The sequence below is a fragment of the Cricetulus griseus genome, chromosome 8 (assembly GCF_003668045.3).
Source record: "Cricetulus griseus strain 17A/GY chromosome 8, alternate assembly CriGri-PICRH-1.0, whole genome shotgun sequence".
Taxonomy (NCBI): Eukaryota; Metazoa; Chordata; class Mammalia; order Rodentia; family Cricetidae; genus Cricetulus; species Cricetulus griseus.
This window is the reverse complement of record NC_048601.1, coordinates 75,862,633-75,879,815: the sequence shown is the minus strand read 5'-3', so window position 1 is coordinate 75,879,815 and position 17,183 is coordinate 75,862,633. Positions and strand designations below refer to the sequence as shown.

General features: G+C 40.7%; 1 protein-coding gene across 2 annotated transcripts in view; it reads right to left on the bottom strand.

The window, feature by feature from the left end:
- Il12rb2 (interleukin 12 receptor subunit beta 2) overlaps positions 1–16,802 on the bottom strand; it is a 59,432-nt gene extending 42,630 nt beyond the window's left edge. For both annotated transcript variants that reach the window (XM_027430232.2, XM_027430234.2), the window contains exons 1-7: positions 16,727–16,802; positions 14,814–15,098; positions 13,392–13,506; positions 12,328–12,512; positions 11,182–11,324; positions 8,761–8,911; positions 1,052–1,131 (exon numbers count right to left, since the gene is read on the bottom strand). In XM_027430232.2, coding sequence (XP_027286033.1) covers positions 1,052–1,131; positions 8,761–8,911; positions 11,182–11,324; positions 12,328–12,512; positions 13,392–13,506; positions 14,814–15,098; positions 16,727–16,802 — 1,035 coding nt within the window. The remainder of the gene's footprint in view (positions 1–1,051; positions 1,132–8,760; positions 8,912–11,181; positions 11,325–12,327; positions 12,513–13,391; positions 13,507–14,813; positions 15,099–16,726) is intronic.
- Positions 16,803–17,183: the final 381 nt, after the last annotated feature.

Sequence of the window (17,183 nt, the reverse complement as noted above, 5' to 3'; positions counted from 1 at the left end):
TCTTGTAGACCAGGCTGGCCTCAAACTCACAGAGATCCACCTGCCTCTGCCTCCCGAGTGCTGGGATTAAAGGCGTGCACCACCAACGCCCGGCTCATCTGGGCCTTATTACAAAGCATCCAAGCTGGATTTTTCATTCACAAAAAAGTCTCTCAGCATATTTTACTTTGAACACTGTTCTTGAAAGCAACTGCATTTTGAATTGCAATGTCAGTTTCCAAGTGAAGGACTTCGTCATGATGCAACAAGTTATTTTTAATAGATTTCTCTTACACCAGATGCTGTGTGTGTGTGGTGGGGGGAGATCTGAGAAATAAAATATAGTACACCTCACCTGGAAACCTTGTCCTGTGGGCCCGCAGTCATAGCTGAGTTCAAACAGAATTTTGACTCAACGAAGTAGCAGAAAAAAGTTTAGAGAGGCTCTAACGTCTCCATCTCCATTTAGCGGTGAGATGATCCTAGGCATGCACTGCCTTTCTCTGGTTTTTCATCTGGTAGGTGAACTATCTAGTGCCTAACCCACCACATTGTGAGAACTGAATGAGGTAGTCACAGTGGCTTTCAGCCCAGGTGCAGTTTTGGGTCTTTATAACAAAGGCAGGCTCTCATTTTCTGTTGTTCATGATGGGGGGGGGGTCTCTTTCCATTACCATTTAGGTTATTTTCAACGTTTTAAAACCTTTGCTCTTTGAGTAACTGTGGGAAAAATTCTTAAACATCCACACTCACAATTTTCTCAACTTTTGACACCGGGAATGACTCATTAAGAAAGAAAGTCTCTGTTGAGTCCAGTTTTGGAAGAGTTGTGGCTAAAGGGGGAGCACAGTTCAGAGGCAGAAACTCTGGGCGTGGAAGTTGGCTGAAGCAAGGACGTGAACACTGGGAGGGAACTCAGCTGGAATGCTGACGACACGCGGTCAGGTGTCATGGATTGTCTGAGCTCCCCTGTCCCTAAAGTGCCATACTGAAGCGACAATGGAAGCAGAAGGACATGTTCTCGCACACAGTTAAGTATATACTGTCGGCGAGTTTTAAACTGAAAGCTTACCTTCCAGAAAAGGGAGATCTGTTGTCTGTTACAGCTGATGTTCTGTTTCATGTACCAGATGTCTAATGTCCCAACAGGCTCTGATGAGAGGGAGGGGTGAAAAGCATATTTTCACATAAATATGCATATATACAAAGTAGAAAACCTTTGGAAGTCAATAAATAATTCTGGAAATAGGATTATAGGATAATTTCAATTTTCACTGTAATCTAATATTTTTTGCTTTCTTTTACTTAAAAGCAAACATGTATGCACAAAAGTAAAAAAAAGATTGATAATTTGAAAAGAAAAAAATTAAAAATATTAAGGAAATTTATTCCTAACTTAGCTTTAAACTGTATTAACTTATATTTTTTTTGTACATAGGTATTTAAGTTAAAAACTCAGATATGTGTGATTATTTCTTTTTTATTGGATTTTATGCAGGAAAATAAGGACAAAAAGAAAACCAAGGTATTAGAACATATAGCACAAGTACACATGGCAAGGATTATCTTTACCCCAGTCCTAAACTTAGACTGAAGTGTGGTTATTTGGTGTTAACTACTTGGAGCAAAGACACATCTCATTTACTTAACAATCACAATGCTGAGGAGGGTATCTAGGATGTAGTTAGTGTGGTTCAGTGATGAGTGCACAGGCCAGGCAATGCTATTCATTTGATGTTCAAACACAAGCTGAACAAATAGAAGAAATAAGCATCAAACTACGAGACAATGGTTAGAAAGGCAAACACATTTGAAAAAGAGAATAGTCAACCCCATGCTGAGAGAGAGAGAGAGAAAGAGAGAGAGAGAGAGACAGAGACAGAGACAGAGAGAGACAGAGAGGGAAGGAGGGGGAGGGAGAGGGAGGGAGAGGGAAAGGAAAGGAGTGTGAGAGGGAGGGAGAGGAGAGGGAGGGAGAGGGAGAGGGAGAGGGAGAGGGAGAGGGAGAGGGAGAGGGAGAGGGAGAGGGAGAGGGAGAGGGTTCTCTACTACTTGATAGATTTGCTTTTAGCCAGGAGTGCAGTCAATCATTACAAACAACCACTGGAGTCAACTGCCATTGCTCCAACCCAACTTCCTTCACAGGGAAACTGGCAGTGTGTTTGAGGTGAGGCTGCACTGGGATTCCTTTTTTTTTTTTTTTTTTTTTTGCTGGGGTTCCTTTTTGAATAATGCTCTTCTCAGCCAGAACAAAATTTCTAGAACAGTAACACCTACTACCTGGATAACAAAAGCTAAACAGTCAGGGAGAGACAAGCAATGGGGAAAGGGAGGGCAAGCCAGGGCAGGCCTGTTTTAGTAACATCTCAAGGGCTTACTGGGCTCTTCTCAGCACCACCTCTTCTCCTCCATGTCCTGCTCGGACTGTAGATTCAGTGCAAGGGTTACCAAGGAACTAATCTATCTACTACAGAACCCTGCTATGTGATCTTTAACAAATACGCCTTTTAGCAGGTTTCCTCATCTGTCAAATGAAGTTGGCAGCTCTATATCATGGAGGCTGTTTTGAAAATTTAGATGAAGAGTGTGGCCACAGGGTAAACTGCTAGTAAATTTAGCTTGCCATTTTTCTCATTTGAAAACTGGGCTGCTGAGCGCTTAAGAAACTTAGAATTAATAGTTATGGAAGTCAGGTTCTGAGCATGGGTCTATTTGATCCTATAACCTTTGCAATGTGACTTGGTTCAGAAAAAAAACAAAAAACAAAAAACTGTGACTTCTCTATAAAACCCACATTCCCCATCAGGTGGATCTTTTCTGGGAGACTCTCTCTCTCTCTCTCTCTCTCTCTCTCTCTCTCTCTCTCTCTCTCTCCTACTTTTTTTCCACCTAAAGCATTTTTTCTTCCTTCTCTCTTCCACTGAGGGTAAACTGCCCTTTTGGCAAGGGCAACAAGATGAGAAAAGCTTCCAAGAAGCAACCGGAAATGCTTTCAGTTCTGTGAGCAGTGACACAGGAACAGAGCCTGGGACTTTGTATCTGATAGTCCATGTACTCCATGTACAAAGTGTTAAAAAGTACAGGCTGCTGACACTAACCACTCTGAAGAGCAAGGTAAAGTTTAGACACTGCTGTGTACATGGCCTCATTGAGCCCTCCTCTGATATAGGAGGCTCACATGGTAACATCTACTGTACAGCTGTGGACAAGGAGGTTGGCAAAGACAAGATGGATAAAAGACAGAGCTGATAAACGGACAGCTGAGACCAACTCTTGCTATCTCCAAAAAGTTTGCTTTTCCCATTGTAGTTTTCTATATTGAACAAAGATCTATATTGGACATTCCACAAATTACATAGTCCAGGAATTGACCACGTAATTAGGATTGGCTGCATTCAGTATCAAATCAGTTGACTTGCTCACAGCAATAATGCTTTCAGCTAATTACATATTAACAACAAATTAAAGGCATTGCTCACTAGACTGCTTGTTAAAGATCCAGTACTTAACAGACTATTACAGACTAGGAATCAAATTCTGCACTTATGCTCCTTTTACAAACTCCAGAACAAATGCAAGTGAAGTTTTGGTGGTGCTCTCCTTCTAAGCAGGCCTAAGACTGCCTTGCCTGGATCCTTAGACCTTTCTCATTCTCTTGCAAATACACTGCCTTGTGTCTGACGCCCAAGGAAATCCAAGGAATTTCTGAATACCATATACTTCTCAACTACTGTCCCAATCTCTGTCTTTCACACAAAGTTCATCACATTTCTTAGCATCCCAGGTCAAGAGGTTGTTTCTTTTCTATTTTTCTGATGCAAGCATATTCCTGGAGACATGATCATATGTGAGAAAGTGGTGAGGGAACAAAGTTTTCTAGGTCTCTCATGGTGATTTATCTACCCTACTATGAAGGAATTAGAGTAATGATGGGAAAAGTGGTTGTAGGTAATACAGAGAACGCAACTTTCATAAAGCTCAGACAAGGAAAGCTAGATGTTTGTAGAGACACATGGATAAGAAGTACACAGCTCAGGACAGTGCTATCAGTGTGAAGACATGACAGGAATAAGAACATATTGGTAATGTGACAGAATTTAAGACAAGCATTGCATTTGGAAGTGCTAATGTTGTTCTACTTGTAATAAGATTACAGATGAGAATGGGAAGACAGCACAGAGACCAACAAAAAAACCAAGATTATGAGATTTCTGAAGACTCAAGCACATTACGAGTTTCAAGGGGGCAATTGTCCCTTTCCTCACTGCAAGACCTTGAAGGCTGTAAATCCCAGACAAAGTACCTGCTGTTAACCAAAACTCTAGAATGGATGCTTGAACAGCACACATCTATTTGTATGCTTCTAGAGGCTGGGAAGTGAAGATCAAGGTGCTGTCAGATCTGATGCCTAGTGAGATCCTGCTTGGTGTGGCTTCAATCTTGCTGAATCCTCACATAGGAAGAGGAAGTGCTTTCCTTTACTTATGATGGCTTCATACTCATAACCCAATTATTGGCAAAAGTCTCACCTCCCAATTGTATCCCATTAGGGATCAGGGCTTCATTATATGAGTTTTGTGGGAACATGAACTTCAGTTTTTAGCAGGAAAGAAATGTAAAAAGCCTCCCAGATTCCTCCTGGGTGTTAAGCTCCCCCAAGAATTTTGATGTATCCTTTCAAGATAAATTGGAACTCCTGGCATCTGGTCTGAAGTTCTGACTGGTTGTTGTTACGCCCCAGCACAGGTTATAGCTACTGATGCAAACACATTTGTTGTAAGCCATGCTTTCTATTTCAAGGGAAAGAACTTTCCAGTACTGGAGTGGCCACCATGTATCAAATAACTGAGCACAGGCATTTTTTCCTCAGGGATAGGGACAACCTTAGGGAAGACTGAAGAAGGGGCAAAGGTCGGACCACTGGCTAGATCAAAAATGACTAATGAAATATTTGCATGGGAGTCCTTTTAGTTGCATACAGAGAGCTTCATTCTCATTTTCTCCAGCCTTAGGCAAAGAGATAGATCTCTGATCTTATTCTAAAGGTTGACAACCATGGCTTGTGGCCCAATTTCAGCCTGATTCCCATTTTTGTATAGTTGAAAGCAATAGTAGTTGCTTGGCATTTTAAAATGGTTATAACATCAGAAACATCATTTTTAGTAACACATTGAAATTATGTAAAATTCAAATGTTGGTACTCACATATGGAGTTTTTTGGAACCCAGTCATGTCTCTGGCTGGTGACAATGGCTGCTTAGACACTTCAAGAACAACTTTTAGTAACTGCAGAGACTAGATGGTCTACAAAGCTACAAGTATTAACTTCCTGGATCTGCAGATAAACTGCTAACTCCCGAGCTTCACTGTGTTGGCTTGTTTTCTAAGATGTTAGAGTAACTCTAGTATTTATTTGTTCACATCTACATTAGTGGTGACAATAGGTTAGTATAATATATGAATGAACAAATGAATGAATCTCTCTCTCAGGTGTCTTTCATTCATCTGTGCTGTCTCCATAACCTGAGGCACTTCTTTGACACTCTGGTGGGAAGATCAGCATGCCATGCCTCCTTAATTAGTTCTCCAAATTAACTAAGATATCACTCAAACCTGTAAACAGAGAGTCACATACATAAAAGAAGGCCTATTCATCAAAGTGGAGCCTTTTGATAGGTGTTACAGGGTTGAATGTGCACAGGCCTGGATACTTTTAAACTCAAATTCATGAGTGTTTTCACACTAGAAAGAAAATATGGCTTCGAGTCCCCAGAGTCAAGACTGCTTTTGATGGATGCTGAATTAGAGACTGTTTCTCAAAAAGTGACATGGTTTCCTTTCTCCTCCCCCTCCTTAGTGGTCATTTCTCTGAAGATCATGACAGGAATCAAATTTAACACCAAAGGAAGGGCCCACGTGCAGTGAAGAGAGCCTTCACTCAGCTGGAACGACACAAATAGCCACACCTGGACCACCAGGGGACACCATGCTCCTCCCAGGTTTTTGAAACTGAGGCCACAGAAAAAGAGTCCTATCATAAATCATTCACAGTTTCAGAGACTAAAGCAAGTTACGTATGACTAGACACTTAAAAGGGTTAAAAGGAAGAAGTGTTAAAAAAATTTCACACGTTTAGGTTTACATCAGTTAGTGTTTCAAAAAGAAACTGATGACAGAAAGGAGTGGTGAGGGGTGTAAACCACAGAGCTTAAAGTAAGAGCAGGAGTACAGGACAACCCACAGAAAGATCAAACAAGAGAAGCAAGATGCAGACACTGAAAGGAAGTGTACGGGTGAGGTAAGCCATGCCTCAGGGCTCTGAGCCTGCTCTGCTCTGAACACACCAGCTCCACAGTGACTGGTGGCCTATTTATAGCACATTAGAGTCACTAGCTTGCCTTGGAGGAGTTTGAATTTATCAGGTATTTGCTAAAAAACATAAGAAAAGAAAATCCTTTCCAATTCATCTAAGTAAGTCATTAATCTGTGTATAAATGACAAGGATCCATAAATCTTGAGTTTCCGCGGTTTACAGCTCAGCCCCATGAGGTCATAATGTAGCTTACAGACGTCTAGACACATATACTATCTTGGATTTGAATATCAAATATGACCCATTTGAAAAATCTTATTTTCACTATGCAAAAAATCTAATCCACAAGATTATATATATATATATATATATATATATATATATATATATAAAATCACTTTACATGGGTGGTGCATGCCTTTAATCCGAGCACTCAGGAGGCCCAGGCAGGCAGATCTCTGAGTTTGAGGCCAGCCTAGTCTACAGAGTGAGTTCCAGGACAACCTCCAAAATAATACAGAGAAATCCTGTTTCAAACAACAACAACAACAACAAAAACCCCCAAAAACCAAAAACCAAAAACAAAACAACAAACAAACCCCAACCCCCCCAAACAAACCAAAAAACAAAACAAAATAAAAAACAAACAAAAACAAGCCAACTATTAGGTGCTCAAAGATGGCAGCCCAATCAAAAGGGTGTTTCTCATATATACATATGCCCACCTTTGCAAATAACCACTTAGGTGCTCACATCAGGATTAGAAAAACTCCAGCTGGATATGGAGTGCACATTTTTAATCCCAGCACTAGGGAAGCAGAAGCAGGCAGATCTCTGTGAATTCAAGGCTACCCAGGTCTACATAGTGAGTTCCAGGGCAGCAAGTTAGAATTTGTTTCACAAAACCAAACTCTAGATAGTAATAAGCAATTGATTATATTTCTGTATTTTTCCTTTGATGTGAATTTACATAAAGTAACAGAGCTCCAGACCTGAGTAGGTTCCTAACCTTAACTGACCCCATGATGGAAATACCATTCAGACTGTAAAACTCAGCACGTAGACTGCACCACCTGCCAAAACTAAAACAAAGGCTTAATTCATCAAAGTCCATAGTTTTGGGAAAATTTCAAAATATCCTAATCTTGCTTTTTGGCTTCTGCAGCTCTGCTTCTGGCTATCTGTTCTTGTTAACTGAACTATGTCAACCCAGAACTACAGAATCGCTACACTGCGATTCTGAATATCCAGTATAGTCAGTGGCCAGCTAATAAATAGTTTCTGTTGGCTTAAAGCCATGTCCAGTCTTCTCTGGCAAATACAACAGTATGAAAAGTTCTATACTATGCCACTAACGAGTGCTTAAAAACAACAAACAAACAAACAAACCAAAATCAGGATTCTTGTGAATTCAAAGGGTTATTGGGAAGTGTTTTCTAGGCACAGCAGGACAGTGGCTCATTTGAGTTCACAGCAAGTTGAGACAGTGTGAATAAGAGCTGCACAAGCTCAAGCCAGACAAAATTCCAGCATGGACAGCGGAGGTGAACATAAAGTTCCTCTTCCTGCTGAGGAGCTATGGGCAATTGATGACTTCTGGGAAAGGGAGAGTCAGTTTTCTTTAAAGGTGTGTGGCTCTTAGTGGGTTGACTACCTTCAGTGATAGCCACACATCCTAGCATAAATGGGTAGCACAAATTGAACTTTATGGGTTTTTAAAACAGAACAAACAAACAACAGGGAAAAAAAGAAGACATACTTGTGTGGGTTAGTTATCGATCTGGTAGGATTTGGGGGAGAGAGTGAATATTATCAAAATAGATTACACAAAGCTCATAAAAAAACTAATAAAAATAGGGAACAATTTGCTAATATGATAGAAAAATTAAATGAATTTGCTTCTATAAAATATTTGCTTAAATTGCAATGAAATTGACTTCTCAATAATTATCGAAAGAAAAAGCCCATTCATTAAAGACTTGAACTTAATATGTTGCTCCTAACCCTGGTAGAGCAGGATAACGTCCAAGGCTTGAAGAAGTGCAATGCAACATTTGAGGAAAGAGAATTGATGGACATTACATTTTATATTAGATACTGATTTCAGAAATTTGTTCACACTTTTAGTATGGTTTATAGTTTCTAAATTATCGTTATAATTTTCAAGGAACCAAAGTGATAAAATATATCGAAGAAATGAAGTTAATTACTGGCTACAGTTTTGGGGAATAACAAACAGGTACTGAGATAGTAAGAGAAATAAGAACACATTTAACTGGACGGTATTCAAGCAGTAGTTTGACTGATGGGCTACAGGGGCAGAGCGGCCTCATGCAAAAGCTTCTTAGCATCATAAACTTACCTTCCCTGGCAGTTTCTGTACCGCATGCTCTGAAAGCATCTATTCCAGGGAAGACTTTGCCTCCCTTTCCTGATTCCCACTCCCCTCGGTTTTGCTGGATGCCTACCTTCCTCGGGTGTTCGTGTTGTCAGTGACTCACTCCAATCGCTCCAACTTCCTTTAGAAAGATGTAGCTTAGAGGAAATCTGAAATTCATATTCTGTAAATGGTGTCAGATCTTGTAGGCCGTATCTTCCTTTGGCATTTGTAGCATTAACCTTGAATCAGATGAGATTTGTTCCACTGAGATATGATGCTTGTGTATTCTTATAGAGTGGATTGTGGGTTGTTGACAGTTCAGTACAGGCAGAGGGTATGCAATGGCCAAAACAAGGAGATAAGGCCCCTCTCCCCACAAAACAGTAAGCATTGAGGCTGGAGAGATGGCTCAGTGGTTAAGAGCATTGGCTACTCTTGCAGAGGACCTGGGTTCCATTCCCAGTACCCATGGCGGCTCACAGCTGTCTATAACTCCAGTCTCACAGGCTCCTCCCTCCTCTGGCTTCCATGGGTAACAATCACGCTCAGTACACAGCACAGGCTGGCCTGGAACTCTGTCCTTCAGAGTACTGGGATCATAGTTATGTGCTATCATGCTAGTCCAAAAATCTATCAGTTTTTAAAGTCAGGTGGAAAAATTTCTACACCATATAGAAAAAGCATGTGATGAATTCGACATAAAACTGATTTCAGGAAAAAAGTATTAGTTATGTTCTCATGAGTTCCAACGATATGTGGAGCCAATCCCTTCCCATTATTGTAAGCCACCCGTACTTCACAAAAATTCTTGAAGGGATCATAATTCTACATTTTATATTATAAAAATGGTAGTGCCGGGTTGGGAAAGCAGCTCCGTGAGTAAAGTTCTTGCTGAACAAATGTGAGGGCCTGAGTCCAATCTCCAGGAAATGTGTAAATCCAGGCACAGCCGTTTGTAATCCCAGTGAGGTGCTGCAGGAGACAGGAGAAAGCCACAAGCTCATGCGTCCCTCACCTGGTGTCTGTATCTGTGACCAACAAACACACCACCCTGTTTCAAATGAGGTGTAATTGTAAGGTCCAGACTGACACTCAAGGTTGTTCTCTGACCTCCACATGCATGCCATGACACACACGTGCCCCCCAACGCCCCCACACAGTGTAGTGCCTCACATATCAAACTGCAGTCCTTTCCTTTCCATACCAGCCTTTGCGTACATACTCCTTAATGTTAAAAAAGAAAAGTGAGAAAGGGGATAGAAGAATAAGGAGAAACAATTGTTTCTTTAAAAAAGGCTTATCAATAAAAACCTTTGGATTAAGGCATTCAGAATCAGGGCCTGTGAAATGGCTCAGCAGGTAAAGATGCTGGCTGTGTTAAGTCTTATGACCTGAGTTCTACACCCAGAGCTCACCGTGGGAGGAGAGGACTGACTCCCAAAAGTTGTCTTCTGACCTCCACATACACACTGTGGCACACATGTACCTGGACACACACACACACGCACACGCACACGCACACGCACACGCACATGCACGCACGCACGCACACATTCACGCACGCGCACACACACACCAAAAACAGCAGTAAAATAAAACTTAAGGGTTGGAAAGTAGCACGGTGATAGAGAACCTGCCTGACACAGGCAAGGCCTTGGGTTCAATTCTCAGCACCCTAAGACCAACCAACTAACGAAGCTTGCTGCTTAAAGAAAAGACATTAAGGATGTCATGAGATGGCTTTGTGGGTGAAGGGCTTTCTGACAAGTCTGACATCTTGATTTTGATCCTCAAGATTTCCATGGTGGAACCAACTCCCATCAGTTGTCCTCTGACCTCTACTTGCCTCCTCTCCCCCCCCCCCATCACACAAATGAGTAAATAAACAAAAGTTATCAATGAAAATAAAATTCAGGCACACATCAACACACACATGCAGGAAACCCCAAACTTCCTCTTAGGGGCTGGAGAGATGGTACATGTGAACATGTATGAGCCTCTGTGTGGAGTCCCACAGGTTGATGTTGGGGACCCTTGACCCTTCTTTCACTTTGTCTCACTGAAGCAGGGTCTCTCAATTAAACCTAGAACTTCATCAAGTTGACTAGTTTTCCTTGCTGGCTTGTTCTGGTGATCTATGTCTCTGCCTTTAGGGTGGGTCACCTTTCCCACTAGCATCTACAAGGATTTCTGGGAGGTCTAGTCACGACGTTTGAGCAGCAAGCACTTTAACTCAGAACAATCTGCAACTCCAGCCTCAGGGAATCTGATGCACTCTTTTGGTCTCCAGGGGTTGGGAGTACACATATACATTCAGGGAAATACTTGTACACATAAAAAAAATGCAAAAAGTAGACAGAGGTATATACAGCATTCTGACAGATTTCCAGTATGTGTTTCCAGGCTAAAAGTTCTTAAGCTCCCTACTTTGTTGACATGATGAGATGAGTCTGTACAACAGTGTCAAGGACTCTTACTGATTTTTCCCCATCCCTCTAAAGACTATTACCATATTCCAGGACCCGCTGTTAAAAGGCCGGTATCTGAGTCGGTTGAGGACCACTTGCCCCTCATCTTTCCATCGCAGGGCACATCTGTTCCCAGAAGCATTTAGAAAATCGATTCTGATGTCCCACGGAGGAAGAGGCCTCACTAGTAACCAAGACAAACCAGAATGTGAAAGTCAGGCTTTATGATCAGCAATTGCTTTCAGTACTGACCTGGACTATTTCAAATGTTGGTTTCACTTCTCAGCCATTGAAATAATTGCCTTTAACTCAACCTTATCTGACCAAATAGTGAATGTGTTGACTCCATTTGCTTGATTTAAAGAAAACCAATATGCCAATGACTGCAAAGGCAGAGGTGACTAGTAGTGACCACTTCAGGAGAAAAAAATGTTAGGAAAATTCAAAGAAAAGCAAAAATAAAAGACAAACAGAAAAGCACAGGGAAAGAAGGTGGTGTAGACACAAATGGTTTTTAAGGAGACAGAAGTGGAGGAGGAGAAAGGTGGAGAGCAAATAGGAATGCAAATAACAAAGAGATACTATAGGAAGGGAGAGAGACATAGTGTGACTAGAAACTATAGGCAGGACAGACACCCAGGCCCACCTGGATGGTCCCAGGTCCATCTGGATGGTTGCCAGTTGGGATGCTTGAGATTGGCTTCTAATTTATCTAGGCCAATATTATCGTTCAGAAATACGCTGGGACTGGTTCATTCCAGTTCCCAGGGATGAGGGTTAGAGGTTAGCATTCTCAGAGCAGACACATTTACATCATGACACATTGTTTGCCCAGTGTGCACAGTGGGGGATAACCAGTGGAATAAAAGGACATCTATATAACCTCATGGGACATTCTTCAGTCAGTGGTGTCACTGGCAGCAGTTTCTGTCATGTGAAGGAGTCAGAAACTCTTATTTCTCTAAGAGAACAAAGTTTAAGGTGCCATTCTGTAGCCACTTCTGTAGCCACATGCCAGCCTTTCTTTTATATGTATCAAAATTGCTCTGACTTTGTCTATACCTATTCATTACTTTCCATCAGCTCTTCGCTCCTTTAAAACAAGTACACATAGGAGATTTGAGTGAGTTTTAAGATAATTTTCATGTGTCAGTAAACGACACCTGAAAAACTGCAATCAAACTTACCTATGTCCAAGAACGTGAACATAAATGGAAGTGAAGAAGAGTTTCCAAGGCCATTGGTGGCAGTGACACTGACTGTGAACTTGGATTCAGCTAAATCAGAGGTTAGACTGATTCCAAGATTCAAGTGATTACAATTCTGACATCTGCACTGGTCCTGACAGGTCACATTGTTTGGTCCAGTCAACCTGTAACCCAAACACAACTGTGTTAGCAATAAACTTTACATGCTGTCTTCTGCAATCACTACAAAAGAATAAAATGTTCTAACATCGAAAATCCCAGACATATTTTAAGGCTGGTCCTATTACTAGGGATATGCTGTGGGGATATTTGAATCCTGTTCTCATATAAATGACCATGTCTCCTCTTTACCCCCTTTTGTGGTACAACCAAAATCTTTTTAAATGGGTGTTCATATAGAGGGGTATTCACCTACACTGTTCATTTTCCCAAACCCTGGCTGTAATTGGCTCCTGAGGGCACTTCCAACCTTTATCCAAAGGCTATTTGAGCATCTGACTTCCATTGAATGGAAGTATGGTGTGAGCTCACAGTATGATGATAGGAAGACTCCAATCCTGGTCCCACTGGCTTTTCTGTCTTCTGCTCACCTGTGGACTTGTGATGGGTTATGGGATGTATTTAAGGAAGGAAGGCTCCCTGTATCCCCTCTTCTTGTGGGCTCTCACACCAGTCAATTGCAATTTAAAATGTAATTCCTCCAAGGAGGAGTTTATTTATATATCAAGATGCCCAAGAGTGTGGGATTGAGAAGGAGATGGGGTTTTATACAGCCAGTCTAACCCAATTGCAGGGAGACCATCTTAACTGAGGTCCTGGATGACCCCCTCCCCCAAAAAAACTCTTAAATCAGAATGTAGGACCAAGATATCAGTTAAAATGCCTGAGACAGCTCTCACAGACCCTGGGAACAAACAGTATTTAAACTCTAGGTGAGGAATCTATTGTTGCCTCTCCTTGGCATATAATAAAAAAATATTGAGTAGTGCTGAAAGTCATGTAAGATAGAATATATACAAACAGCCATAAATTCCCTCACTCACTGTAAAGTGTAATGGGTTTTCAGATGTCTATCTTGTCCAGGGTCCCAGGTGCAGGTCACAGTCCCATGTTCTCCTTTCTGGATGCACGATAGGTTTCGAGGTGGCTCTGGAGCAACTTTAAAAAGAAAGAGCAAGGCTTGGTGTTGAAATATTCTGTAGGTGATATCTAGATGTTATTTGCAGTATATTGATAATATCTTTCACGTGGCCCACAAATCTAGATGAAGCCATATTCTAAAGTGTTCATATTTGCTCCCAAGGCATGATTTTCTCTAATAATTAAAGCAGCTATGATGAATATTGATCACTTCCTGTAGCCCAAAACCTGTGCCAAGTGTTTTATGGCAGGTCTCAGCCAGAGCACTCCATAAAGTAGGTAAAATTATTTTTCATGTTTTCAAAGAAGAAACTAAGACTTAGGCAAAACATCTGGTCAGACTACAAAATTATGAAGGGAAGAATCAGGGCTCCAGTTCAGGTGTGGCTAGCAAGCCATAGTTCTACCCTTTCTCTGGAAAGACAACCATGTTTTGTTTTGTTTTGTTTTGTTTTTGTATTTCAATATTAACTCATCTTTATTAATTAAATTTATGGGTTTAGAGTCTTGATAGCTTTATAGTTTCATGCCATTCTCTGCCAAATAAAGGTAGAGTCTGTTAGTTCCTGCAGGACTTCATTGTTATTGTTCTTCCTTATTGCCTCAGTGTACTTGGAATACTGATTTGATATTAAAGGTCTCTGTTTGTCTTCACAAGAGCAAAATTCTTCCCAAGAACAGGCTTCAGGAGCCTTTTAAATGTGAGAATATGCTATTCAGAAGTCAGTTGTATTAACACTGTGGAGATGCAGTCTTGCAGTGTGCCCACCAGCCTGGGACACAAAAGTTGGAAAAGACACTCTCTCATCTCTTTAGGAGCTTATGACTTTGAACCAGTTTCCAAAATCAAGAGGGTATGGCAATCTAGCTACAGAGAGCCAAGGACAGAGAGAAAGCAAGTTCTCCCAATGGTCCGAGAAAGAGGAAAGGAAGAAAGAGAAGTGAGAGAGTCAAGGGCAAGAGGTGGGGAGAGACTGTGAGTTGCTAAATAAGTTGCTAATTCTGGTCATCTCTGGCCTTTTTCACACAGAGTCTCATAGTGCTCTCACAATAAAATACTTAATGTTATGGGAGAACAAAGAAGTCTGTCTGGTGTTTGGGCTTCTATTTACTTCATGTCAAATACACACACACACAGACACACACACACACAGACACACACACACACACAGACACACACACAGACACACACACACAGACACACACACACAGACACACACACACAGACACACACACACACACACACACACACACACACACACACACACACACACACACACACACACACACACACACACCGGAAGAGTTCAGAAATGAATGCTCACCACCAACTGAGATCTCTGTCCCACACACTGGGTACCGACCAGAGCTACAGTCCAGCTTGCAGACGAGCAGGGTCATACCAAGGGAAAGGTTGGTGACTTGCAAAGTGAAGGAATTACCGAGGTGGAAATGGACTATTTTGTCGTCCTTTAAGAGGACTAATTTGTTAGGACCAGGATTATTCAAACAGCCTTGTTTGGGATTCAAAGAGCAGGAAATATTGACAGCTGACCCAAGTGGAATCACAGGGGAAGGCTTGACAGTCACGGTGCCTTTCTTGCATGCATCTGAAGGAAGAGACAAATGCAATAACCTATATGGCTCAGGCAGCATTGGCAATGCTGGGGACCAGAAGACAGCCATACTACAATGGTTTGAATTACACATATGTTCTTCTCAAAACATCCACACTGTAATCATAACCACAAGAGGAAAGCAGCAAGAAAGTGGCATTGAAAGAACATTCTGGAATGCAATTCCAAAATCTCTCATGGGACTTTTGCATGTGCAGATTTCACTCGTGCTAACTACTTAAAGAGAGCTTCCCAGGATAAATTGCATGTTTACCAATGCTTTTGTAATTTAAAATGCTTATTTTAATAATTACATTAAGAAAAACTAAGACAATTTTACAAGGCCTTAGGAGCATATCTAGAAATAATTTCTTCTTATCAGTTGTATCAAATGAATATAACTTGTAACATCATTTTAAATAATTTTTCATTAACAATCAGTTGCATGAAATGAGTTAATATGTAATATCGTATTATAATAAAGAAATATTCAAAGGTTCAAGTGTGTTTTTCATTGGCATCAGGGGTAAAAATCAGAAGCCAGGTGTGGTACTTGGGAGTCTGAGATGGGGCATCATGAATTAGAGGCCAGACCAGGCTACATAGTCAGAGAATGTACCAAAGAAACAAACAAAAACCAAAAGGAAGTAGGTCCAATAATCTGTATTTTGATGTTTCTTCAAGCTGTAGCACCCTGGGCGGTATGAAGTAAATGCCATGCATGTTCCTCTTTTTGGATGACTCTTATGGATTAGTTACTATAGCCAATGACACCTTGAGCTCCTATTTAACTCACTTCCAAAAGCCTTCCACTAACACACTTCAGTAAAAAGAACTACAAAATACAGATTCATTCTCAATTTCTGATGTGATGTAAAGTCCCTACCAGAAGTCGTCTTTGAGGATAATTCTATGATAGGATCAATGTACATCAGGGGGAACTGGCAAAGAAGTTATTATTTACCTCAAGTAATTGAAACACTGAACAATCCTTTAAAATAAAACACTAATTTTTATGTTCAAAGATAAATGGAGTCTTGCTCCCTCTCTTATTTTTCTTTTATGTTTGGTCTTGGTTTCTTTGAGTCTTCATTATAATGGGTCAGAAAGCCAAAATCAAACTCTTACTTATGAAGCCAGAAAAAGGTAGCCCCCACCACATATGTATATGATATAAATGATAGCTGAATTTGACCATAAATATCCCTGATAAAATACACTTTAATTTTTATTTTATTTAACATTTACTTGTGTGTGTGTATGCACATGTACCACAGCACACATATGGAGGCTAAAGTGTGGGCTCACAGGATCAAACTCAAGTATTAGGTCTTGATACAGTAAGTGCCTTTACCTGCTGAACCATCTTTCTGGTCCTAAAATGCACTTTGATGTAAAGTATGCTTCTATTACATTTCATATTTCTTATCCAGTGTCTTAAGAGTAAATGCATGATTATATCCTTATACTAATTTTTAAAATAAATAAGGCAATACTACAGAGCCAGACTTATCCATTAAATGAGTGACCACAAAATCCATTTAGAATGCTTACCACGATTCATGGTTCATTTATATCTGAGAATTTAAACTTCTACAGACTAGGTTACAGAAATGTCTTACCTATATTTGCTTTAATCAACAGCCACATGAATAAAAAAATCAGTCCCAACAAACATTCTCTAACAGAGTGTGCCATGAGCAGTTAACTCCACAATGCAACTTGAGTTGTCTACTTGAAAAAGAAGACAAATTGATTCATGTTAAGAACATTCAGAAAATACCAGAACCACCACTTTCCAGAACAATTCAAGCACTACTGTTTCCCCATGTTGTTAAGACTGTAAAACTAGGAAACTGAAGGATTATAGCCGCTTTCTGTCCCCCAACCGCATCTCAGAGAAACACCTTGGTTCTGACATAGTTTCTTTCAATGATGTTCAAGTGTAAAATACAATGGGCAGAGACTAAGAAGGGGCTTGGTATCTCATTGTGTTCAGACTACTGCAACAGCTCCAGAGTGATGCTTAGGAGCAACAGAAAGCCCAAGATAAGAAGGCAGCAGCTTCAATGTCTGATA